Below are 24,929 nucleotides of genomic sequence, written 5' to 3'. Positions count from 1 at the left end.
AATTCATTGAGCACAGCAGTAAGCTGTAAGTAAGCAGTGGTAAAGTAAGACTCCTTCAGCATTTTAGCTGTCTCCATAGGAAAACAGTCTTGAGGCACTTCATATGTTGTTCATCAGGAAGTCTACACATCTTTTATTGTCCTTTCTAGCTAAAAATCTATTAGCTACATATCAACTTAACAGGAAATTGTAAGATTGACAAGATTTGCAAACATGAGCTCTAAGTTACAGCACAAACTGGTTTAACAAGGCCACTGCACAGGTATTACAACAGAGCTACAAATCAATTATTCATTGTTTTTCTTCACAAGGTACAAACAGATTCATGAAATAGTATCTTGCTCAAGGTGGCTTTCACAGAAATCCCCTGTAGTAGAATTCTATTTAATAAAGTTAAAAAGAAAACTGCATTTTATACCCATTGTTGTAGATTTAGCCCTAAGCAATAATGATTCATGCCAAGCAACAGCTTTCCTTACAACAGGAAAATACAGTACTGAATCTGAGCAGTTTTCATGGCTCTGTTCAGATGCAGAGGGAAAAAAAAGAAAAAGGATATCTTTGCTTCTACTTAAAAAAAAAAAAAAAAAACAAGGTAATCTAACAGGAACTCCTAATATAAGGAAGAACCCTCAATACTTTGTAGATAGAGTTTAGTAATAGTTGTCATGATATTACATCAAGTCTCCACTAAAAGCTTATTTTCCTCTAGTGTGGCTGTTTACTCTGCACAGCAGAGTTACTGGTGCAATCTGTGACCAATTCTTCCCCACTCCAAGGAAAGCAACAACTTGACATTGCAGAGCCACAGCCCTCCACAGCTCACAGATTTTCTGTCAGTTCCTCTACAGGATCAAATATGGTCATGCCCACCTTGCTTCAGAAAGGCTTACTGATATTAAGCTCCCTGCTTAATTCATCTTAAGTCTTTAAAAAGAGCAACCATCACCCCAAATGACTGACTTGATGCCTGCTGCTACCGTCATCCCTCTGCTCTGAAACAGATTTTTACAACTGCAGTATGACTAGAAAAGTTTCAGAAATGTTTGCTGGTAAGACTAGGTAAGATGCAAGTCACACACAAAAAACACAACTTCAAAGCTCTAGAGAAACACAAGAGAGGAACACACTGAAGTTTACTAAGAGATTACATCAATGTTTATTTAGCTGACCCTTTTCCTCACAGGCACTGAGAATGTGTTTTCCTGGCAGATATTTTTAAGATGCCCTTCCTTGCAAGTCCAAGCAGACTACTGGCCTAAAGGCCCTGGTTAGGGGCCATTTAACTGCAATTTTGTGGAACTAAGCAGTCCTTGGATATTTCCTCAGAAATCTGTGTGTTCACCTACAGGGAAGAGAGAAATGCCTCACGTTAAAACCGCAGTACACTTGGTATATCAGTAATGTGATCTGGGAGCAGTACCAACCTTTTCTGACCATTTTTTCCTCTCTAATAAGCACTGCTCCAGATGACACTTGCCCCTGTCGATGTGGTTCTGCACTGCGGTCTAGTGAGACATTTCAGGTGTTAATATTCTGTATAGCACACACCAGGAAGAGTCTGTCAATTGACAGAACTCCAACCAGCATGCAGTGAGCTGCTGAGCAATCTCCAGGAACGACTTGAGGAATACCAGTTTTCTTACCAAGGCGATGTGTTCCAGGATTGCATCTCCTCTGACAAATCACATCTGAAGGCAGCGGTGTAGTGCTGCAGATCACAACACTGCAGTGGAAATATAACTACACGAAAAAAAATATTGCAGCATGTACAGGGGAGTCTAGTAAAAATTGGATACGCAGAACTCTAAATGAAATTAAATGAATGCTATTGTATGGCAAGGCTAGTCTTTATGTACTACTCCTAAGGTTATGCCTTGAATGCAGATAACAGCCCCCATAAGTACCTGGCTAACTGAGCTCTTACCTCCTCTACAGCATTTGTTGCATGATCTGCTCTACACATTGGGATTGCCAACATGACAAAAGAGAGATTCCTCACCTGCATTTGTAATAGAGTTGTGCCTTGTACAAAGGTGAACACTGTCACTTCAAATCTCTTGAAGTGCTGAGGAAATTTTACTCTATGGCTGATATTAACTTCATGAGAGACTGTTTTGTAAGAGTCCTCACTATTTTCACACCTTTTGGAAAAAAATAAAAATAAAAGAAAGCAAACATAATCCAAGCCTTCATTTCAGTAAGTTCCTTCCACAAGCTATGGATGTGAAATGACAGAGAACTTGTTTTCCTCAGAGCATAGCAGTATGGACAGAGCCCCTCCCATTCAGGGTTCCTGCCTTTGGCCATGGTAATAGTTGCTTCTTAGATGTTCATTAGTGATAGCTAGAAGCACCGGGTGCTTTTGACACCAAAAGCCATAGCTATTGTGCAGGCACCTTCATGTACTTCAACAGATACAGAGTTAGGACAGAGCAAACCTTCTTAGGCAACTTCTAACCTGTTCCCCATTCCTTCTAGCTAAGGGTAGGGGCCTTGGGCTGAACAGTCATCAGCCGTGAGAGGGGTGCTCTTTTTACCCATTTATGAGGATTGGCCATTGTGGAAGACTGTCTTGGCTTCGAGAATTGGTAGCCCAACAGTCTTCCAAGTTCAGTTCCAGTCTTGGGTCTGCAGGCTGGAGCAGTTCAACTTCAAAGTACAGTGCCTCCCTCAGATATTTTACCACAGGATATTCCAGCTCCTGATAGGGCTCAGAATAGGATTTCTCTAGAAGAAATGTTAGAGTTTCCTTTTTACAGGGTAAATATTCACCAATTTCGAGTCACTCAGTTTTTTCATCATCATTCATTCTGATAGAGTACCAGAACTGGGAGAGTATTTAAGTGTCAGCAAATAGGGCTGTGATGGCAGAAAATAAGAACTAAGTGAAGAAAGAGATCTGAGGATCCAGAGGAGGAAGTGACAATTCCTTCCATGAAATCCACTGCAATGAGATGTTTGTTCAAAACAACTTCTAGAAAAGCACTGAAAAATCAGAGCAGAGCCATTCCAAACAGGGTGATAGTTTTGTTCAGGCTTCAGTTGCCTCCTCTGCCAGGAGGTTACCATGTTGCAGCAGCATTATCAATGAATCACAGAATGCCCTGGGTTGAAAGAGACCCACAGTGGTCATTTAACTTCAACCCTCCTGCTATGTGCAGGGTCGCCAACCAGCAGCCCAGGCTGCCCAGAGCCACATCCAGCCTGGCCTTGAATGCCTCCAGGGATGGGGCATCCACAGCCTCCTGGGGCAACCTGCTCCAGTGTGTCACCACCCACTGTGTGAAAAACTTCCTCCTAGAAACTGCATCAATGCAGCTTCTTTCTTTGGCACACACTGGTCACAATAATCATAAACTAATTCCTCTGCTCAGCCACACTTTAAGGGCTGATACAGAGAGATACCAACCACTACACAAGATAACATGACTACCCCAGCAGAAAACCCACATCTTGGTTGCACATGATATGATCCACTGTAGATTCCTGGCCATTTGTTACATCCTGGAGGCAAAACCTATGAAGCCTTCAAAAAGTCTTTCACTTTGCCCTAGGAGTTATTCAAAAGCCTGGACATGGTCTTGAGCAACTGGCTCTGAGTCACCCCGTTCCCCATTGGAGGCAGAGTTGAACAAGAAGACAATCAGCAGCTTTTCCAACCCTATCCTTGATAAAAAAGCCTGATCAGAAAAAGTTACCTTTAAAAAGCTTCAATGAGAGATCTAAAGAGCCAAAACCTGGCTTAATATTTGATGGAAGGTTCTTCTTATTTTCGTACTTGACATCAGCTGAGTGCTTGATTGTGTAAACACATACAAACTTTAATCTGAAGGAAAACATTCTGGATTAGATTTTAGAAATGAAAACCACCTTTGACATTCTCCTTCTAGGGAACAGTACTTACTGGTATACTGGTATATCATTTCCAGGTCTGAGATAGAGTACATCATTTTCATACGTTATAGATGTGCTGTTGAACTGAAACATACATACAGTTGATTCTGTCAGCAGAATTCGTACTTAGCATTCACAAAATTAAGTTGCATTAACAACTTTATTTTAACATTAATTTTTACCATTAGATTTTTTTTAACATTTTAATTTTAACATTAGATCTTTTGTTCTTTTCCCTTTATTTTCTACTTATGTAAATTAAGTCAGTCTAAGCATTCATTAGTGACTACTAATCAGCTTCTACAAGGAAGCTGAGTATATATTGACAACATAAGCTCACATTCAAGTCTGTTACAGTCAACATTGTCAAACTAAGTTCTGTTTCAGAGAGCATTTCTGGCTCTAAAAGTTGTTTTAACTAAAAAAATTCTACTTAACTGAATTTTGCATTCTCAGAACTGGAGTGTAGGTATACTGCTTTTCAGAAGTGACCACTTGTCAGCTGCAACCTTCTCACAGCTTCTGAATCTCTGCCATTTCTAGTGCTGAACCTACCCCAACAGGAAGTAAATATTACTAAGCCCTTACCTTTCTACTTGTTCCACATGTATTCACATTGAATTTAAAGGTTGCAGACTTCTTTGTCACTAGACTGGGTTTACACTGTTTGTCTCTTAAGACAAGCAGGCTGGTGTCCAGATCTGCAAGTCTTACTAATTTTATTGCAGTAATTACCACAGTGCCATTGGGAAGGCACTCTGAAAAAGAAAAATACATTTTTCAGTACAAATGAGGTTACAAAATGAAGGAGCTGGAAGGCTACAATGAAGTTCTTTATGGACTGCTAGCAAGGCTTTTGGCAGCTCATGAGAGCAAACATCTGAGCAAGACTTTTTAAATTGTCTTTAATTTTAATTTTTTTTTTAGCATCTTTACTGTGTGCAATACATGGAATAGTGGTGACTTCACACATTTATTCTTAGAAAGCCTCCTTTCACCAAAAGATTTTTCTAACCAATATATTTCAGCACAGTCAATCCAGATGAGTATGTTTCTCAATGAAGAGTTTATAAACTGACCCCCTCCCCCAAGGCCCATCTTCATAATTACAACAACAACAACAAAAAAAAAGGCCCCAAACAAGCCCAAACCCTTCTGACAAATGGTTTTGCTTTGGAAGTGAGAGAGCGAGAACATTTTGACTCCTTTACAAAATCCAGACCCAACAGGATAGTCTCTTCACACTGTAATTTCACTTGTCTTGCAGCAAATTACTTGGAATAAGATTTGACAAGCAGATAAGGTGTCACAGAAGCATAAATACTGTAAGCCTTTAAAACTGTGTAGGTTTGTGATTATTTATGCAACTCAATGAATAGCATACAGGAGCTAAACCCAGTGCATTAGAGGTAATGCTCTTACGAATTAGCTCCGAAGGTGGAAACCTGCAGGAAATCAAGAAGTCCTTCTTATTAGCCAAGGTGATGCCATCCTTCAAGGTTAAGTGAAGTGAAGCCATTACTCCAGAAATATGGATATCCTAGGGATGATACAGATTAAACAAGAGAATGAAGATCCACTACTTTTCCAGAAATACTCAGACAGCAGATTATCACAAGCCAAAGGTAATAATCCTTGACCAAAACCACATCCACAAGATTTTTTATTTTAATCCAGAGACAGACACAAAGAGCTTTTTCAGTAGTTTTACAATGCAACTTAAATATCATCGCCTGTACAATTTCCATTAAAATGTTGTTCAGCCTTTAAGTGGTTGTAAAGTGCTTTTCTTAACTGTAAAGCATTCTTCCAGAGTAGAAAATGCCCTCCATTAATTATTCGAAGCCTATCCCAAATGGATGCTTTATTTTTACCTACAGGGACATTATGTATCATATAAATATCTCATAGATGATAGAGTGTGTATTTTAATTGATGCAGACTAGTACCCTTACCTTATAGTCCACAAGGGAGGAAAGAAAAGGGACAGAGACAAACAAGTGAGTGCCATTGTCATTCAGGCTATAGTAGTCTTTCTGAGCAACCTCTGGCATCAGGTGCTGATCTGAGATGAAGGGCAGCCAGTTTTGGTCCACATTCCCACGGGTGATAATGAGATGGAAGTCATCCTCATCACAGTATCCCCTTGCACTGGGTACTACTGTAATACAGTTAAGAGTCAGCCAACATGCTTGCTACTATCAGAGTTTAAAAGTGCTATTTAGCACTGACAGCATCACTGGATGAATGTAGCACAGTTAACAGCTGAGTTCATCAGGCTAGTTGCAGCCAGATAAAGAAGTTTTGCTCAGATTCCACTAGCTTACCAGCATCTTTAACAGCAGACACTGTTATGACAGGGACAGCAAATGTGTCATTTGTTGGAAGGATGATGAACTTCAGGGTGACATTCAGTGTGTATTCTCTTGTGTCATCAGTTACATACTAGGAAAATCATATTTAGAAGAAACAGTGAGTGATACAATTTCTACACCATGGTAAACTGCAGTTTACCATGCATACTTTTGTACACACCTCTTTCTTAATGCCTGGTGCATCAAATGACACTTGTATTACATAAATTTTGCTTCCATTAGCATATTGAATTTCATATGTTAAATATCCGTGCTGAATAGCTTCAGGTACAGTTACAGTTGTCCCCTCAATGGTCAAGTTCACGAGCTCCACATCCAGGAGAAACATTCCCACTGTAACATTCATTAGCCTTGCACTCAGATTGGAGTCTGAAAATGCATAAGCCAACATTATTTTCTCATCAGTACCAAAACCTTTAGTAAACAATGTTAAGCTACTTACTGTTAGTTACAGCAAGTTCCGCTTGTTCAAATGGTGTTTCTATTTCCTTGATGATGGTATACTTGGTTAGTCCCCATTTGTTATCCTCCCACTGGTGTTCCAAGAACAGGTTGATGGAGTATTTTGCCCCATGCTTTCCACTGCTTACGGAAGTCTGCAATTTCATAATGAACACCCTTCAGTAGAATATGACTCCACATTACAATCAAAGTCATACCATAGCATTACAGAATCTGCTAGAATTATAGCTCCAAATAGTTGTCCTCCTCTGCTCTGTGAGGCCACTTCTATGCTTGGAAGTTTGGGAAAAAAACAAACAAACAAACAATCAACATCTGTGGGGAGCTGCCCTCTTATGTGGTGCTTCCTATATCACTATTATGGGCAGTAGTTCTCTAAAGTCTGGATTCACAGGATACTCAAGAGACTACCTTCTGAAGTCATCCCCCACATGTTGCTTCCAAAGAAGCAGGGGACTGTTTAATCAGGGAAATGGCTCCTCCTTCAACTTCTCTAAAGCTCAGTTCTTACAGCATTTGCCCAGGACTCAGTTCACTTCAAGAACTACTAGATTTAGAGCTACATTCTCAAGGCATCCCAATACCACATGATCTTGTAAACAAATCACGTGCTCTCATTTTCTTCAGTGCATTTTTTTTTTTTTTTTTTGTTAAAATATGATAAGAGCTACATGTTTTATAGCTTTGGAATGTAACATCAGAGAAGCCAAAGCTCTATGTTAACATGAGGTAGGAGACAGATCAATATTCCTTTATAGATTTGTGTCCATCTTTGCTTGTTAGTAAGAGTCTTCACAATGCAGTGCACACAAGAGCTATTTGTATACATTTGATTTCCCCTTTTTTTCCTCTCCTTTCCTTACTTCTTCCCCTCCCTTATCACTTGGAAGGAACAGAATGAACAATTATTCCTGCCCAGGAATACAGGATGCATCACTATTCTATCACCATTCGAATACTATATATCACCATCCTGCGATCACCACAAAAAATAAAAACCCTAAAAAAAGACCAAACTACAAAAAAAAAAAAAAAACCCAAAAAAAAAAAAACCAAGAAAAAAAACACAAAAATGACTCGACAGAAAATCTACTTTGCCTGCCATCCAACATGACTAACCTTGTAAAAGCCACCTTCTGCACCTATAGGTATCTTCACTGTAATTGTATTTAAGTCATTAGATAACACATATTTCCTGGAGGCCATTTCTTCAGCAGAGAGTTTGTGTAGATTTACACCAGCTTCAACAAGCACATCCTTAAAGCCAGTTGCTCCAGCACAGAGTGCTTGAAAATATTTTGGAACAGTCCAGATGATTGTTTTGTTAATGTAATTCACACCATCTTAGGGACAAGATAAGAAAGCTGTCAGCTCATTACTGTAGTTGCAAGCCAGACTCCGTATATTTAAGCAGTGGGGTAAGGTACCACATTTCTCACCTACAGGACATGCCATAGCAGTATCCACCATCAGGATCATCCACTGCTGTTTGTAAAATGTACTTGATCTCACTGCAGAAAAGGTAATTCCCTGAGCCTGCAGAAAGAGATCTCATTAGACCTGTACAGTCTGACAACTTCCTAGGTTGGAGGCAGTGTACCAACCTTGACCAGTTGAATTTGTGCAGTGCTATATGGCACTCGCAGCAGAATTCTGGTTTCTGTGGTGTTGAGTCCATAGCCAGCCCTCCAAGCATCACTTACAAGCAGAGCTCTTTTTTCTTCTGGTTGATGAAATACTATCTGCCATACTGAGGCTTCCCCTGCTTTTGCCTACCCAGAGAAATTCATTAACAGTTTGAACAAGCTCTTTAAAGTGAGTTATTTACTACAGTGGATGATTTATTGTATTCAGCTGCCCAGCAGTTCTGTTGCCTTATTCTAAGTGCTGGCCATGTGATAGCCCTTAAGCTTTGCCTTGCTCATCCTCTTACATGAAGAAAGCTTTCTGTATCAGGAGTAACAAACAAACAAACAAACAAACAAACAAAAAAACCAGGCATCCCTTCTGGTTTGAAGATGATGTGGCAGAATATTGGCAGCACTGCTGTGCTAAAATCATAGGGTCTAAGAAAGAAAAAAGCCTATCTGCAGCTCATTCCTGGGCCACGAAGTCTTAGAGATTTTGTTGCACAACCTCTTGTCAGGGAAAATGACTGTTAAGCTGAGAACCTTGCCTCCATTTCTTCCTTGGAGATTAGGCCTGCAGCTTTCTATATTTCTAATATGGAATACTTCTTTCCTAAAAACCAGTTGGTAAAGGAGCTCTTCCTACTGAAGTGTTTCTTTGAAAAGGACAATTTATACTGTGTGGACACTGAACGATGATAGTGTTAGAAGTAGCACTAGCTTTTACTAGCAAGAAAAAACCTGCTTTTTACCTCCTGATTAGAAAGAATCCAATCCTCAGGTTCATTCAAAACAATATCCTTCTCAGTTTGGGGAACATCTCTCCAGACAGAAACCTGAATAGAAAAAGGTGCTCTAAGTATTGGTGGCCCTTTTTCCTTGTCTCTTGATTTCAGCTTATCTATTATCTAGTTTTAGTGTTTTCACTACTATTTAAAGCCAGAAAATTATTTTGGAGAGGACAATAGGAGTCAAGAGAGTTCTTCCCTCAAGAGTTCTCCGCAGCAAGCTTAGTAGGTATACGCTTTGTTTCTGATACTCATTCCTATCATTTGATCTGCTTCCAAATGCAGTATCTTCTAATATTCACCCCCTCACCTCAAGGTATTTTACCATAAGAAACTTCTAATGCTTACCTCCATGTAGTTGGTTTCACATACTAACTCTCTTGGACTCCATGGGCCATAAGGACAACTTGCACTTTTCAGATGAGTTGTAGCATTTTTCAAATCAGAAGTATGGGACACTTTGATCTGTATAGTTACTGTGAACACATCTTTCTGCATGGACACAGGAAACACACGTTAAACTGATTTTCCCAAGCAGGACATTAGCTCTTCTTGGGACCTAACTCAGGAAATCCACCCATCAACCTTTCCACAGAAGTGCAACTCCATTGCTGAGATTGTTTACTACTTGGTTAACTATATACCTTGTACACATGGAGGCGTATAACTACATAGCCGCACAAATACAATGGGGAGGAGCTTCATGAAGCTTTCATACAGCTTCAGAGCTTGAGAGGAGAAAACACATCCCGAGATGTACCTGATCTTGTGTTTTACAGCATAGCAGCAGTGGGCATGGAACACATGCAGAGAAAGATTTGAGATTAACCATTATGCCATCTCAGACACAAAACACTACAGCAGAGCAGAACAACAGCCAGATGGATTCCCTGTTTTTATCCAGGAAAAGGCAGTTGTCCTTCAAGGACATGTGATGTGCTTCTTCCTATGCTCATCTGTGCTACTACATAGTACATTTGGACGTCAATACCAAGGATTATTTTCAAACCTCTGGACAGATTTGAGGGGAATTAAATAATTTTCTGCTAGTCGATGTTCAACACATAACAACCCCTCAATAAACACCTACTAATAATTTCTTCATCTTCCACCCAGAGGTTATACACAACAGCACTGCATCTTGGTTTGACTTACCTCCAAGTGAGAATGACAACTTAGCGCTGAAGCACGAAATACAATGCTATTCCTGCTGCTGTAAGTTATTGTGTAGCCACACTGAGATGCCAGGGCCTCGTCTAGCTCCCAGGTTATACCAGATCGATCTATGAGCAATTAGTTGGGATCAGCATTAATTAGTACAACCCCTTCCGTGTAGGCTCTTAGAAACCTACCCTTGCCCCTAGGGTTCAGCCGTCTTAGATCATCTATGGCTTGACTACATACCACGTGCTAAGAGGTAAGAGAGAACTGCAGATAAAATTCTGCAAGGAGTTATATGAAAAGGGAAGTAAGACAAGATTACAAACAGACTAGGACAGGAAACACTAGTAGCTGAAGGGCCAAAGATAATAAATGACCAATATGGCAGGATGTGAAATCCTAATCAGAGAGAAAGCCTGGGTAAATACAGAACAGACAGATCAGTGTCACAGTTGTCATGGTTGATTGACGATGATAGTCTGCAGTATCAGGGTGCTGCTCCAGGGTTGGCACAGCTCCATGTTTCTCTCTAATGCCTGCTTAGCCAATGGAGACTCTTCGGGAATCTTAACTAGGACAACAAAACCTAATGCTTAGATCAAATCTCTCAGCCTTCAGAACTATCAAGTAATTATTTTTGGCTAAAAATATGATATTTTCAAGCTGTACATACCTCAATGCAGAGTCTGTTTACATATGGGTGAAGATGCTTAAGCACAGAAACACACAGTAAGAAGGATTTGACATAAATGTAATGTTCTTGAAAAACAGATGCTGTGTAATTGACTGCACCTAGTCAGAAAACTAACTAGCATTGAAAGCTAATTCATCAGATGGAGATTACACAAACTTAGCCTTAATGTCTATTGTTCTCAAGTTATCTCACTCTGACCTTCTAGTACAATCTGTGGCATTTCTCACTTGAAAGTATCACTTGTTGATTACTAAGCCAGAGAAGGCCCAGCTAGTTTCCCTGCTTCATTAAGAATTTATACCCATCTACAAGGTCTGTGAGTTGTAAGCAAGAAAGTGGATGACTGTCAGTGCAAAACCAGTAACACAGCACCAGCTAAGGCTACTGCATTTTGAGAATAGGATATGTGGTAACTAAAGAAAGTCTGTGTACCAGAAACAATATCCATCGGCATCAACATGCCAACAGCTACCATATTTTCCCTACAGGGTGCATTTCAATTTCGGTTCAGAGGCAGTCCTGATTAGCCTTGATACTAAGTAATAACTTAACAAGGCTATAATTTACACAAAAATAAAGGTAGCTTTAAAAACAACAAGAAATAACCTACTTCCACAACTCTATTAGCTTAATACAATCCTGCAAATTCTAGTAGGAAGAACTCAAATGATTTTGAAGACTTCACCATTTACAATTCCCCCCTCTAATTTCTTTTGTGTCAACTTACCAACAGCAGAAAAAGATAAATACTTATCCTTAAAGTGTTCCATACTCAGGGTTAAATGCAAAAAGTTCTTCAAGCACTCTGAAGTCATAAGTCCTATATTGAAGGCATTGAAAGACAGAAATACAGAATTAAAGATAAAAAATAGAAACCCTCTACTTCCCACACAGTTTTATACCAGGAATTATCTCTGTATCTTCTAACAAGAGATATTAAATTTAAAAACAAAGCACAAAAACAAGAACAAACAAACAAAAAAAATGAAGAAATCACCAGCCAGTATTTCCAACACAGCCATGAGCATGTATTCCAATAGTAATTGTGACTGGTGAGCTGACACTGCTACTTTGAGCAGCCAGTGATGGAAACAGGATTCTACAATAGGGTCAAGAGAGCAAAGTTTGCTGCTCTAAACTGAACTTTTAAACTGGAATAGAATAAAACAAGAGAGACAAGAAATTCTCCAATCTATTAATGATTAAAAAAAAAAAAATGAAAATTAATGATGAAAAAAAATCTATTACTCTATTAATTATTTCTATAAATGAAAAAATGATCATAGAAATCTTTAGGTAAATGCTGCTCACAGCAGTGTTACCTGATGCCACTTGGGTCCATGTTGTAGAGATGAGTATTCCTATCAATAATATCCTGCACAAAAAAAAACAAACAACATCAACAACAACAAAGAAAAACAAGGATTAGCAGAATCTACAAGTTTTCATGCACAGAAACTTAAGCCTGGGTGTTGGAATTACAAGCCTAGATACTACAAAATAAGATTGCCTTGGTTACCATTGGAAAGTTAGGTGTAACAAAGAAGAAGCTCACAGCACCAACGCCTTGAGAAAAACAGTTAACATTTAACTACCATGAAATTCTCACCTCAGCACCAAACCCAATTTCATTGTGCCCTTGCTTTGCTTCAGTATCTTTAATTCTAATAGTCACAAGAAAATACAAATTTCTACCATCAGTTTTCCATAAAATTAAAAGATTCTTGTCTATACCATCTTAAGAGGAAAGGCTGCCCTCTTTATAGTGGTGAAAACAATTTTCAGCTGTTTGTCCTCCTAATTATAAACCTATATCCCATGTCACCTGCTCTTTTGTTTTGTTGATTAAATCCATTTTTATCCAGGCTCCTTTGGCTACAGAATAGCTGCAGGTTTCTGCGTGGTGGTAGAGGAGGCATTTGGGTAAGAAGTGCTGTTCTGGTAGGATATGGTAATTTATTGTTTCTGAGTTGCTTCATTTTCACTTTGTCTTTCCTGTGGAGAAGCTTTGATGGCCTTTCCTGGAGAACTGGGGTTACTTCTGAACAAAAGTGTAGCTTTAAGGCAGTAGATGTAATAAAGAAAGAAGGGGCTCTTGACTGTTAAAGTAATTGGTTGCAACTAGTGTTGTAGGTACTACATAGTAAAATCTGATGGATATCTCAAACCAAAACACAGAATGGTTTAGACCTGAAGATAATCTATTTTCAACTGTTCTGCAGTGGGCAAGGGATACCTCCTGTTGGATCTTGTTAGTCAAAGCCCTACCTAACCTGGCCTTCAACATCTCCAGGGATGGGCATCCACAGCTTTTCTGGGCAGCCTGTGCCAGGGCTGAGTGCCCTCTGAGTAAAGAATTTCTTCTGAACTATCAGACTTGGTGGCCTGTAGTACTCTTAAATCAAAAGTAATTCCTATAAGTGGTGGTCAGCCAGTTTTGGGAAAAATTTCACCAAAACTGTGTAAGAGTGGATCTGACTGCAAGCAGATCAGAAATGAGGACCCTGCAACTGCTGCTTGCTGAAGGCAGAGAAATTAAGCCTATGGTTTTGGGTCCAGATGGTTCTGTGGGTGCACCATCACCACTTTGGGTGCGTTCAGATCACTGTGGGTGATGCATGGATTTGTGACACCTCTGGGACTGATGAGCTGAGATGCTGGTGGCCAGAATGTAGCCAGCTTGTGCGTTACTACAGCAATATTAATAGCATAAAGGTTAATAAATCCATCACTGCTTGATTACTGCACGTAATTGAGAGCAGGAATTCAGCACTCCTTGTCTTCAAGGACAGCCATCATTTAGTCCAGCAGTCAGTCACTCTGTGCAAATAGATTCCTAACTGTTAGAGTCAGAGTTCCTCTGTGGCGCTTCTCATTTCTCCCCTTTTGTGGCCGAATTTGATTTCCCTATTATTTTGGGAACAATTTCCCTATTTTCTTTCTGTAGTTTCAAATAACTTTACTGGGAATAAAGAATACTGACTTTGTAACACTTTTTGAGAGGTGAGATGTGCAAAAAAACCCTCTCTCTATTATGTATTTTATACTGGGGATCCGTTTGTCTTAGGTTTATGCTGTGACAGTCCGGTTTTGTTCCTCCCTCCGCACACGTGAAGGCAGAGGGCAGAGCTGCAGGGTTTGTAATTAACAACAGCATCCTGGAGAGGGAGCCTGAGACCCTCCTATGGGGGATGCTGTGCTCTGCTCCCTTGGGCGGCTGCATCTTCTTCAACGTTTATTCACTGTTTGTTCTTAAAATGAATAACTATTGATCATGATCGTTTTAGACAAATGGATGCACTTATTCTGGAGCTAAATGTTGCAGCTATCCTTACTGCACCACTTCAAAAGTATTAAAAAGACAATAAAATCAAATGTAAAAACAAAGTTTAGCTTGCTCTGAGATCTCGATTTTACCTCAGGAAAAAAAAGTTTATTCCCACCTGGCTTGTTTTCCTGTTATTTCCCTTTGAAATTACCTAATCTGATGAATTTTTAACTTTAGAAGGAGTTTTTCTGAGAGCCCTCACTATTTATATAGAATCCACTAATTATTGTATTAAAAGACAAAACCATGATTGTGCAGTCAGGACTTAAGCACTGCATTGCAAACTGTGTTTATTATTGCTTGATTAATTAATGTTATAATTAAGCCTATTTTCTCAATGCAGTCAATATTTAAAATATTGAAAAAATGTTAATACATTTTTCCAAAACTTGATTTAAGTACCACTGGGGATGTGCCTGAGATTTCCTCCAGCTTGCCTGAAATCTATCTGACATTTAAGCAGATCTGCACTGTTGGCATACCTATTACATCAGTTTTATACTAGATGTCCAAGCTGTTTCTGCTTTTCTACCCTAAACTCCAGCCGGGTTTCCATGAATCCTTCCACTTGCTAATACACACACAAGGCAGGATCCTGGTGGCACCTCATTCAGTTTTTGCAGTTTTAATAGATTCATAGAATAATACAATCATCACAGTTGGAAAAGACCCCTGAGATCACCTAGTCCGACCATCTCCACCATGCCCACTAAACACGTCCTTCAGTGCCACAACCACACGGTTCTTGAACCCCTCCAGGGATGATGACTCCACCACCTCCCTTGGCAGCCTGTGCCAATGCCTCACCACGCTTTCTGAGAATGTTTTTTTTTTTTTTTTCCTAAAAAAGTTTATGGAATTTAGGGTCATGGTGACTCATAACCACATACTGGAGTGGAAGGAGAATTACAGCGGTCCTGCTACACCTCAGGTTTATCACAGAAATACTGAAAGCATTACACATCTAGATTATTTGCACAGTTTCTGTCTGATTGTTCTATTCTTTTTTTTCCCTCTGTTTTTTACCATTCAACTGTAGATTAATTCCCAGTGATATTTACTTCTCTGTTTATTTATTTTAAATTTATTTTGCTAATGTACACTCCTGTCTTAATTTGTAATTGTGACTCTGGGCTGTAAAGCAGCACGTATCAATCTAAGACTATTTATACCCAGTCAAACATAAATTGTCAGCTGACTTAATTAAAAAGGAAGACATTTTGTCTGTCACAATTTTTATTTCTAACAATTTGAAATTAAGAAGACTTCACTCAAACTCTATGGCCAAAATCTTTAAGAATGACAAAGCTTACCTTCTGGCACTTTCATTAGTGTCAGGGTAAGAACAGGAAGAAGTTACTTCCTGGGATAACTACTGTGTGCAGGTAAGTGCATTTAATTGTCCAGTATCAGCGTGGCTTAGCATTGCCAGCATCCTGCCTGGTAACTGATAGTTCTCCCACAGCAAGCAGTAACTGGGCTGTAGGATGAGTTCATATAGTGTCAAGACACTTGTGTTAAGAAGATCTTAATGACTGTCTGTCTGTTCAGTTTAGTAGGGCTATATGCTAGCTGTTCTTCGAAAGCTGTTTTGACTTCTCATTTTGAAGGCAAAAATACATGATAAATAAAATACAACTAACAGTACTTCTCATATTTGATAATAGATAATTCATTGTTGATAGGAATAATAAAACCAAGATTCTGCAGTCTCACCCACGTAAAACATCCACCAGAAAATTTATTGCTCATTTTCTTTACAGGGTTACAATGTAAAATAATATTTATTCAATGTAGTACCCTATCTGTCTCACCCTATATCCTTGTCCCACCATGAATCTGTTCCCAGACTGTGTTTAAGTGCTAGGCTAATTCAAATATTTTCCATGTAAAAATAGCTAAATAAATTAGTGTATGGGGAGATAGAAAGTACACGTTTCATCTGTTAGCACTAACTGCAAGAACAGACACATTAGATAGAATGAGGCCATTAACCAGAACTTAGCAACTTAGCCTGGGCTGTCTCTGCTGCAAGATATTCCTCCTCTGGGAATATGAATGATTTCCTAAATCATCACTGACTTGATTTTCTGCTAGGCACGGTCCTGCTCTGGGAGTACAGTACAGTTCAGATCCCCAGAGAGCTGGAAGCCACCTGTCTCAGAGCTATGGGCAGCTTTCTTGGGTCTCCCCCCTGTATAGGGCAGTACTTATGGCTGTCAGATTAATTCACAGATTAAACAAGGGACTGGCAGGTTTAAAAGAAGAAATGCTCCTATATTAAATTTTTGTAAGTCATGCTATGGTAGTCCTTTATTCTCTGAATAGGGTACAGGAAGGAGACTTGAAACAAGCTTCCCACCAGGAGTGTCAACTGTGACCTTGAGAAGAACAGTGTTTTGCACAGACAGCACTTACAGTATTAGGAGCTAGGCATGAAAGAGCTCAGATCTGGGACCGATGTCCTGGGGAATCCAGTGAAAGGAGGTCTTCAGTGAGCAAAGGTTCTTAGAAAAAAGATTAGACTACTACTTCAATTATAGCTTATCATAGAATCATAGAATGGTTTGGGTTGGAAGGAACATTTAAGCTCCTCCAGTTCCAACCCCCTGCTATAGGCAGGGACACCTCCCTCTAGACCAGGTTGCTCACAGCCCCATCCAGCCTTGCCTTGAATGGTTCCAGGGACGGGGCATCCGTAACCTCACTGGTCAGCCTATTGCAGTGTCTCAACCTACCCTCAGTGGGGTACTACTTAGCAGTAGTCTAAACCTACCTTTTTCCTGTTTAAAGCCATGCTTCCACCTCATCTTCTTCCTGCTGTGCTTTCTGAGTGTCATGTCCTTCATTGTGGTGGCTCAAGGGCAGTGCACATCTTCCTCTGAACCAGGGCCATAACCCATGTAGTTAGGGATGAGATTTCCTATAACTGGGAATATCATTTCAACTGTTTGGCTGCATCAAATTGGCTCAATAGAAACGAAGTGAATTAAGACAAAGAGATACACCAGGAAGTAATCTGGTCCTTAAAGTCCAGTAAAAATTTGAGGATAGGAATTTATGTGCAGTGGAGAACAGTCTGTGGAAGTATCTGGAACCAAATGCAAAGCAATTTAGATTACTGTGATAGTACAAAAGCGCTTTGAGTAGACAATTTAAGACATCTGTCCGTAGTCCAGACATCTGTGTGCAGTGAATACTGCTTTCAAGCAAGCTCTTTATTTATCATTTTGTGATGTCCATTAATAATTGCTGCCCCTGTACAACCCTCTCTTTGTCTATACACAGTTATATATGGTCGCTTGACATCACTAATAAACAAGGAGAGAATTACTTTTTCTTAAATTGAAAATGCAATCTGTGACTTAGTTCTATTTCAAATACAGACAACAGATTTTATTCTTCCCTCCCATTCTCCCCCTTTGTTCACATTTGAAGATGTTATTGCACTTTTATATTCCTCAAAGTAAGGGACAGATATAATAGCTCCTGTCACACAGATGGGTCACACAAATAAAATCCTCTTGTATTTTTAGCTCATTTTCGTGGTGATGAAGAGCCTGAAATGCTCAGATCTATGGTCACAAGCCAGGCTTCTCTTCAGACAGACATACAGATTTCTCTTCTGTGGTCACTTCAGATATTCTCTGGATTAATAGTCACTATTTTACTCCTTTGTAGTCCAATCTTTCCTCATTTTTAAGTAAAGTTTTTTAGATCTTACAATATCCTTTATTTAGCAGAAAGTAAGTCTTAGTGTTACAAGAATGACATCAATTTTCTTTAATGAAAGACTATGGGCTAGTCAGAATTAGAATCTGTAGCAACAGAAGTATCAAGCAAAAATAGTGTTAACTTCAGCAAATAAACAGATTTGTTCTGTTTAAATAATCCCACATGATGTCTTATTAGCAGTCCAACTAAGGCACTACAGAACCAAGAGAAATCTTTTTAGAGTATCTTTATAAAATCTGATTTGTAAGTCTAATTGTGATTTATTTAAATACAATTTTATGCTTGTTTATTGAAGTATCTAAGGTTTTGTGCTGCAGTCTTGAATGGATAATAACCTGATCCTATTTTATTTCAGTGGCCTTTGGATTAGACTCCCAGAACCTGGGGAATGAGGTTCTCTTGATGCTCAGTATAAAGCAAACTGAAATTTATTTAAGATTGGTATGTTTATAAATTTGGGAGCATGTTCAATTGCATCAATGTTTGACTACATTGCTCTGCTCGTAGAACTCCATATTGCCTTTTGGGAAAGAATGTAAATTCAATTCAGGTTGCACATCTAATCTCCCCAGAGCTGGTAGTCATCCAACACTAAGTTAAAGGTCTCACAACACTTCCTATAACAGCTGGGGTGCAACTTTGTCTTTTTGAGAAATATTTTTTTTTTTCTGTGGAAACAGATTGTAATTGTAAAGATCATGAAAGATATGGAGAAGGTAACTTGGAATATCACCGTTTTGCATGATGAATTGTATAAGGAAATACAAGTCAATCTATGGAGAATGCTTTGTGGATAAGGTGAATGAAGCAAAACAGAAAGGACACAACCTCCATTTCATCTCCACAGCAGTTTGTGGAAAAAGCAATGCCAATGAAAAGCCATGCCAGCTCTTCCAAACCCTCCTTCACTGAACTGTTAAGCAAGATATAAGAAAAGTTTATAAAGTACTCATATACTACAGAATATGTGTGCCAAAGGGCCATGTAAACATGGAAGATTGAGTGTTACTATAGATACACCATTTTAGATACAATAAATCTGGATTTACATAGTTCAGTGACTGCAGGGAAAGCTGGCCCTAGACAAAGTATTTTACAGAGAAGGGAGAAGTTTGTGGCATAAGAAGATACTGCTCATATCTTTTTGGTGCTTCTTATACTCCAACTGACTCTGCAGTAAAGGCTATGGGCACTTGGTAGTTTGGCAGTTAGTACTGGCAAGTTTTAATACAGGTGCTGTTGTCATCTTGCTGAAAGGATTTACTCTACAGTAATGAACAACAGGTGAAAGTGTCAGGGAGATGATGTGCTCCCAGGAAGGATTATGGCTATGGTTTAGTGGGGAAATATTGATGGTGGATGAACGGTTGGACTGGATGATCTTGGAGGATTTTTCTAACCTTGGTTATTTGGTGATTCTAAATCATCTTTACGTAACACTAATTGGGACAACTATAAGCCATTCAGGCGTAACAACTTATCCTCTCTGACGACTGTTTTGATTTGATTTGTTCGATTTATATGCTGTTTTGCTTCTTAATTTCATTTTGCTGACAAAAAAGAATTATTTTCTAGGATATCAGACTTTGAGTCTAGTAAAAAATTCAGAAATCGATCCTTATGATTTCATGTGAAAGCTTGATATTTTCTACAGAAGATGCTAAGAGTTCTTTTTGCCTCCGTTTTTAAAGGCTGTACAGAAACAGATTCTTTTTGAAAACACAGCAATTTATCCAATTGTTGACTGCAAGATTATGATCTTACTCTCATCACAGAAAATTAGAAATTGTTCTTTTGAAATCATTAAAAACATAAATTCAAGGGAACCTCAATCAGTATTTTTTTTTTTTTTTTCATATTTTGTTTTTTAAGGAGCAGCACTGTGCTATCATTAGAGAAGTAGTGATGAAGCTTTTAAAACGGCTTGTCAGCCTAATAATACTACATCCACAGGATGTCCCAGGACTACTTTTAGTGATCCTGTGCATAGCAAGTGTCTGCAAAGCAGTTTGTTTCAAAATCCTTTGCAATCTCTTTATAGCACAAGACTAGGAGGCAACACCGGTGTTGATTTTCTATGAGGGAAGCAATATGTGCTTTGGGTGTCTTCTGCTCCTCAAAGCAATGAGTGTTGTCCTTCCCTCTTGCACTGTAAAGAGCAGGGAGTGGTATAAAATAAAAATTAATAAATATCAATTTATAAAAATTAATATTAATAAAAACAGATTCTTCTGCATCTACTTCAACACAGACATCTAGGAAAATACAAGTACTAGAGGGATCATCCAGCAAATGTTCATCTACCTGCAGGGGTCAAAAATCTCAGGTCTTTGCACTGTGTTAAAACCTTCATAATTAATCTAGATAAATATTTTACCAAGTCCTGTACCATTTATTACATTTTTGCAAGGAGGTGCTGCAGTGCCATTAAGCCTAAGATCACTATGGGATTTATATATCTTTCTACTGAGCAATCAGGTTACTCCATAGCTGCTTTATAATCAGCCCATCTGTTCCTATTTGATTTACTTGCAGCTGTATCCTGAAAATCTCAGGACTGGGAAAAAGTTTAGGAGTCTATAAATCCATATACTTGTCTCCCATATTACAGGCAATCCTCTATACAATCATTTTCATGGGCTGATTAAAATCCTCTCCAAAACATTCATTTGCTTACCTCCCCAGACTCCCCAGTGAAAGAATGTTCCAGGTCTTTACTTCTTTGATGTTTGGAAATACTTTAAATTTTATCCAGAGTTCTTGAGCAGTTTATATTGATTTGTTATGTACAACTTGAGCTTAAATTATTTTTATTTCTCATTTTTAAAGGGAGAAATCATACTCACTATTACTCTTCATTTTACAGACCGAAGCGTCTGTTTCTTTCTCCTTCCGTCTCTTAGGCTTGGCTTTCCACTCATCTGAACACTTCAGTAGCATCTATTCCATTTTGACGTATCTTTCTGTATTATGGGTGATTAGAACTGAATGCAGATGAGGCTTCACTGGCACACACATGCTGATGCAAATGCTTCTCTATCTGTACTGAAAATATTTTAGTTAGTTTTTACCGCTAGTTTATGGCTCATCATCATGCTGTGACCACTTATTGTGATGACATCTTTCTCTGTTCTCACTATTGATAATGATGAGTAAAAAGCACATTTCCTTGGTGAGTCTGAACTGCTGGCTGTGAAATGGTTCCCAACTCTACACAGTGCAAAACTTCTTATCACATTATACCTTGTTAATACAGCTGTATGGTATGGAACTTGCTTACACTCAACAAACTTCAAGAAAGAGCAGAGAAGCATCACAAGAAAGGTACATGCAGTACGTATGTAAATGTAAGCCAGTTTATATGTGTTTTTAACAACCAACACTGGCTGTGCTGCTTAATCATTTTTGCTGGGCATTGGACTTGAGATGAGTTCTAAGCTGGGGTTTCAAAGATATTTATGTTCTGGGTTCAGACAGATTTTTGGGTAGAAACCATAGCGCTTGCCTAGCATAATGCAACACACTGCTGTTAGACAGAAAATTAGGTAATAGCCCAAAAAGGCTTTGGCAAAGCTGTGCTTTGGAGCTTATAGCAACAGAGGGTAAAATACCCCATTTCATGTTTAAGATACATGGAAAAAACACCCATTGCTGACAAAAAAAGTGCCTTACCTTATTATTTTAGACTGAAGACCTAATCTTGGGAGGGATACAAACGGGTGAGCTTCATACCACTACACAAAACAAACTACCTCTAGAGCTGAAAGATGTCTGTATGGATATTCTTTGGCATTTATATAATAATTGCACCAATGGTTTGCATCCATAGGTTCTTTAGATTATGAGTATTCCAAAATGTGAAAAAAGTTCTGAGCTTTAAGTGCTCTATTTTTCCCAAACACATTAAATAAACACAGGACAGTAATGAAGAAGCTCCTTCATACTCTCCAAAGATTTTATTTGGCTAACCCAGACCAACAAGAATTATATAGCTGCTTTCATTATTCATCAGAAGAGCACAGTGGAATGCTTTCAGATGTAAATACCCTTACATCTCAATAATCAGAGCTATATGCTTATATAGCTGTATTGATTCCTGGCTCGTTTTTCTCTGAAGTCTTGAAGGAAATCCTTGCAATTCTATCTTTCGCCCACACAGCTGGTGACTGATGGCAAGTCAGAGCAATGGACATGTCAAGGACTTCAGAGCTAAGCAGAAATGCAAAGTAAGGACAAATCCTAAAAAGGTAAGAAAATTAAGTTGAACTAGAAGTATTATAGATTTGAAAAAGAGAAATAAATTGAGACATCCTATAAGTTTCATATTGTTCCATTCATTTTAATATTCACTTTTCAAACTCTATTTTTCAATTTATTCTCTCTATAGCCTTGTCTGTATTATTCAATCTTCAGGGTTTCTTCCTTTGTGCTTGATTGTGTGATAACAACCAAAACAAAATTATGTGCCTGCTCTGGGACAGTCTCAGTAATACTGAATAGTAGTAGAGGTGAAAACCAAGAAGAAAGACAGCGAAGGAGAAATAAGAAGCAAAGGGAAGAGAAACAAGACTGAAGAGAAGAAACAACACAACAAAATAACAAAAAATAACAAAAAAAAAAGAACCCCAAACAATGCTTTTATAACTTCTCCTTCATCTTCTTAAGGAAAAAAAAAACAACCAAAAAAACAACCAACCATGAAACACCACCAACAACCACCAAAACTAACCAACCAAACCCCCTTCCCAAAGACAGACAAACAGAAAAACTCCAACAGAAACAACCCAAAGCTCTTTATAAAAATGTAGAAGAAATGAAAAGATTATATATGGTCTTCACCATTCTTTACAGACACGCTTCTCTCACTGGTAGAGCCTATTTTCTTTCACTTGAAATAGCTACACTTTTTCTCATTAGTTTTTTAGAAAGGAATAGCATTGTAAAGCTCAGTGAATTTCTTGTAAGCAAGAATTCATCTGTGACAGACAAGCCAGATGTGTGTGTATCCAGTGTGTAATTTCTATATTAATAGGTTGTGTAATGATAGCTGCCAGAGTCAAAACTTCATGTGAGTCATCATTTATATCTATGGCCCTACTTTTGACCTATTCTACCAGAGGTCGCATTGTAATTTCAGATTAAGTTAGGAAGAATACCAGGAATTTCATGTCTATCTCAGTGAACAGTGATTCAACGAACTTGCAGTCCATCACTTTATGTCAAACAAGTTTCTGCATTAATATGTTTTCAAAACATACAGAAAAATGCACTTTCCAGAAACGGAAGATGCTTCAAGCACACGTACGTCTGACTTCTCTTCCTAAGACGTGTGTCTTACAATAGCACAGTAACTCGTGAGAAGCTTGCAGATAAATTTCTTCCTTCTGCTAGACTGAAGGCCTGGGATGGTTCACATACTCCTAGAAACAATTATGGATACTTTTAAATTGAAATGTTAGCAGTGTTCCCCTCTGACCATTACCGAAATCAGCACTCAAAACACAGCAAAACCTCTGGAGCTCCAAGTTCTGGTTCTGCAGCAGATTTACCATTTCCTCAAGTCACAGCCTCACAAATTCTTAAAATTTTATTTTTTGGTGGTACTTTGTTATCACTGGAAATATGCAATTAATGAATTGAAGGAGCTGCATTGCACCATATGATGCTGCTTTCTCAAAGAGTTTGTCTGCTCAAACTAAATAGCAGAAGTTATAAATAGACACTGATTTTCTTAAATCACAGGATTGTAGGCAGCCCCCAGACTGGGGACACAAGCACAGAAATGCTCTGTTCCCAATCTACCTCTCCACAAAGATGATGTAAAAACATCTTACAACAGTAGTTCCTCTGATTGGTATGAGCAGGAGGACCAAATCTCTGTGGGCGTAAATGCAAACCACACACAGAACTCAGTGGAAGGAAACAATCTGCATCCAACTGGGGTGGCTAATGAAATCTGAAGTCCTGCCCTCAAAAACATGACAGCCAATAGGAGAGTGATAAGCTGTGATCTGTAGGGGTTCTTGCGCAGCAAGTGGGAATCCCCTGTGCTGGCTAGTGGTGGCCATGGAGCAGCAGCCATGCTGCAGTGCCTGTCCCACGTGTCTCCTTGCAGGCTGGAGCAGAGTGGGTGGGATTGTGTGGAGCAGGGCAGATCAAATTTGACTCTTGCTGACAGAGGGATTGACATTGTAATTGCTTCCTCTTTTCTTTTCTTTTTTTTCTCCAAGAGACAACCTAGGGCAATGTGACTCCCACTTCATCCCACAGCTGGGCAGTTTGAATGATGAGCATTTGTGGAGGAAGAACACGCAGTCCATTTGCCTTTAATAGGGTCCCCTTGGTTTAAGTGCTGACAGAATTTAGTTGAATTAAGGCAATTCAGGGAAGGAAACAAATAGGGGAATAAATGGCCAGCCCCCCTGGGATGGCAGAGTTACACAAACAACAAACTCCTGCACAACAATGCTCAGGGCTTTGCTGTTTCCAGTTCAGTTTAGCCACTGGCAGCCTGATAGGATGAGCTCACTACGTGGTTCAGAGAGCCATAAAGAGGAAATAGGTCATTTTATGGGGCTCGCAATCTCTTGCAATGTAGCCATATGTTCTCTAGTGCAAATTTTCACTCAATTTCCTCCACTCGTGAAAATCTTTTCATCTTAAGAGGGATTCAAAACAATGTTTTAGTCTTCATTTATTACCAGCAGCTTTGAAGGAGTTAATATTTGTAAAAATGAGTCCAGACAATTGATAATGATTTCCTTCAGAATACAAGCCCTTCTGGTTGGCCTTTGGCTAGATTACAGGATACTGTGGGCCAGCCTTATATATGTCACTCATCCCCAGCAGTCTTCATCTCAT

At 38.9% G+C, this 24,929-nt stretch overlaps 1 protein-coding gene across 3 annotated transcripts; it reads right to left on the bottom strand.

Annotated features, from left to right (window-relative positions):
• Positions 1-1,135: 1,135 nt before the first annotated feature.
• LOC122188381 (zona pellucida sperm-binding protein 2-like) lies at positions 1,136-12,723 on the bottom strand. Of its 3 annotated transcripts, none has more exons than XM_042886640.1 (22): positions 12,615-12,723; positions 12,328-12,380; positions 11,733-11,825; positions 10,306-10,433; positions 9,499-9,642; positions 9,115-9,198; positions 8,339-8,506; positions 8,174-8,270; positions 7,854-8,077; positions 6,715-6,868; positions 6,433-6,641; positions 6,225-6,342; positions 5,853-6,058; positions 5,320-5,437; positions 4,486-4,655; positions 3,908-3,981; positions 3,702-3,844; positions 2,541-2,730; positions 2,003-2,144; positions 1,647-1,743; positions 1,428-1,508; positions 1,136-1,345 (listed from the first exon to the last, which is right to left on the bottom strand). In XM_042886640.1, the coding sequence occupies exons 1-22, from the start codon at positions 12,635-12,637 to the stop codon at positions 1,326-1,328; spliced, it is 2,736 nt and encodes a 911-aa protein (XP_042742574.1). In that variant the 5' UTR covers positions 12,638-12,723; the 3' UTR covers positions 1,136-1,325. The 3 variants fall into 3 exon arrangements, with proteins under 3 accessions (XP_042742574.1, XP_042742584.1, XP_042742593.1); XM_042886650.1 differs by having other exon boundaries at positions 3,702-3,829; XM_042886659.1 differs by lacking the exon at positions 8,339-8,506.
• Positions 12,724-24,929: the final 12,206 nt, after the last annotated feature.

Source organism: Lagopus leucura, unplaced genomic scaffold, assembly GCF_019238085.1.
Source record: "Lagopus leucura isolate 7727_CA_CO unplaced genomic scaffold, USGS_WTPT01 Super-Scaffold_73, whole genome shotgun sequence".
In the NCBI taxonomy this organism is placed as follows: Eukaryota; Metazoa; Chordata; class Aves; order Galliformes; family Phasianidae; genus Lagopus; species Lagopus leucura.
The sequence above is the reverse complement of the archived record's forward strand: the minus strand, read 5'-3'. Positions and strand labels throughout refer to the sequence as shown.

What these genes read in the sequence shown, in the direction of transcription:
- LOC122188381 (XM_042886640.1), bottom strand. Translation starts at nt 12,637, where the DNA reads ATGAAATTGGGTTTGGTGCTGAG. An exon ending in GGATTCTTTCTAATCAGGAG is followed by an intron (nt 8,507 to 9,114) that starts GTAAAAAGCAGG and finishes TTCTCTGGGTAG; the next exon opens with GCAAAAGCAGGGGAAGCCTC. An exon ending in TGCTATGGCATGTCCTGTAG is followed by an intron (nt 8,078 to 8,173) that starts GTGAGAAATGTG and finishes CTTGTCCCTAAG; the next exon opens with ATGGTGTGAATTACATTAAC.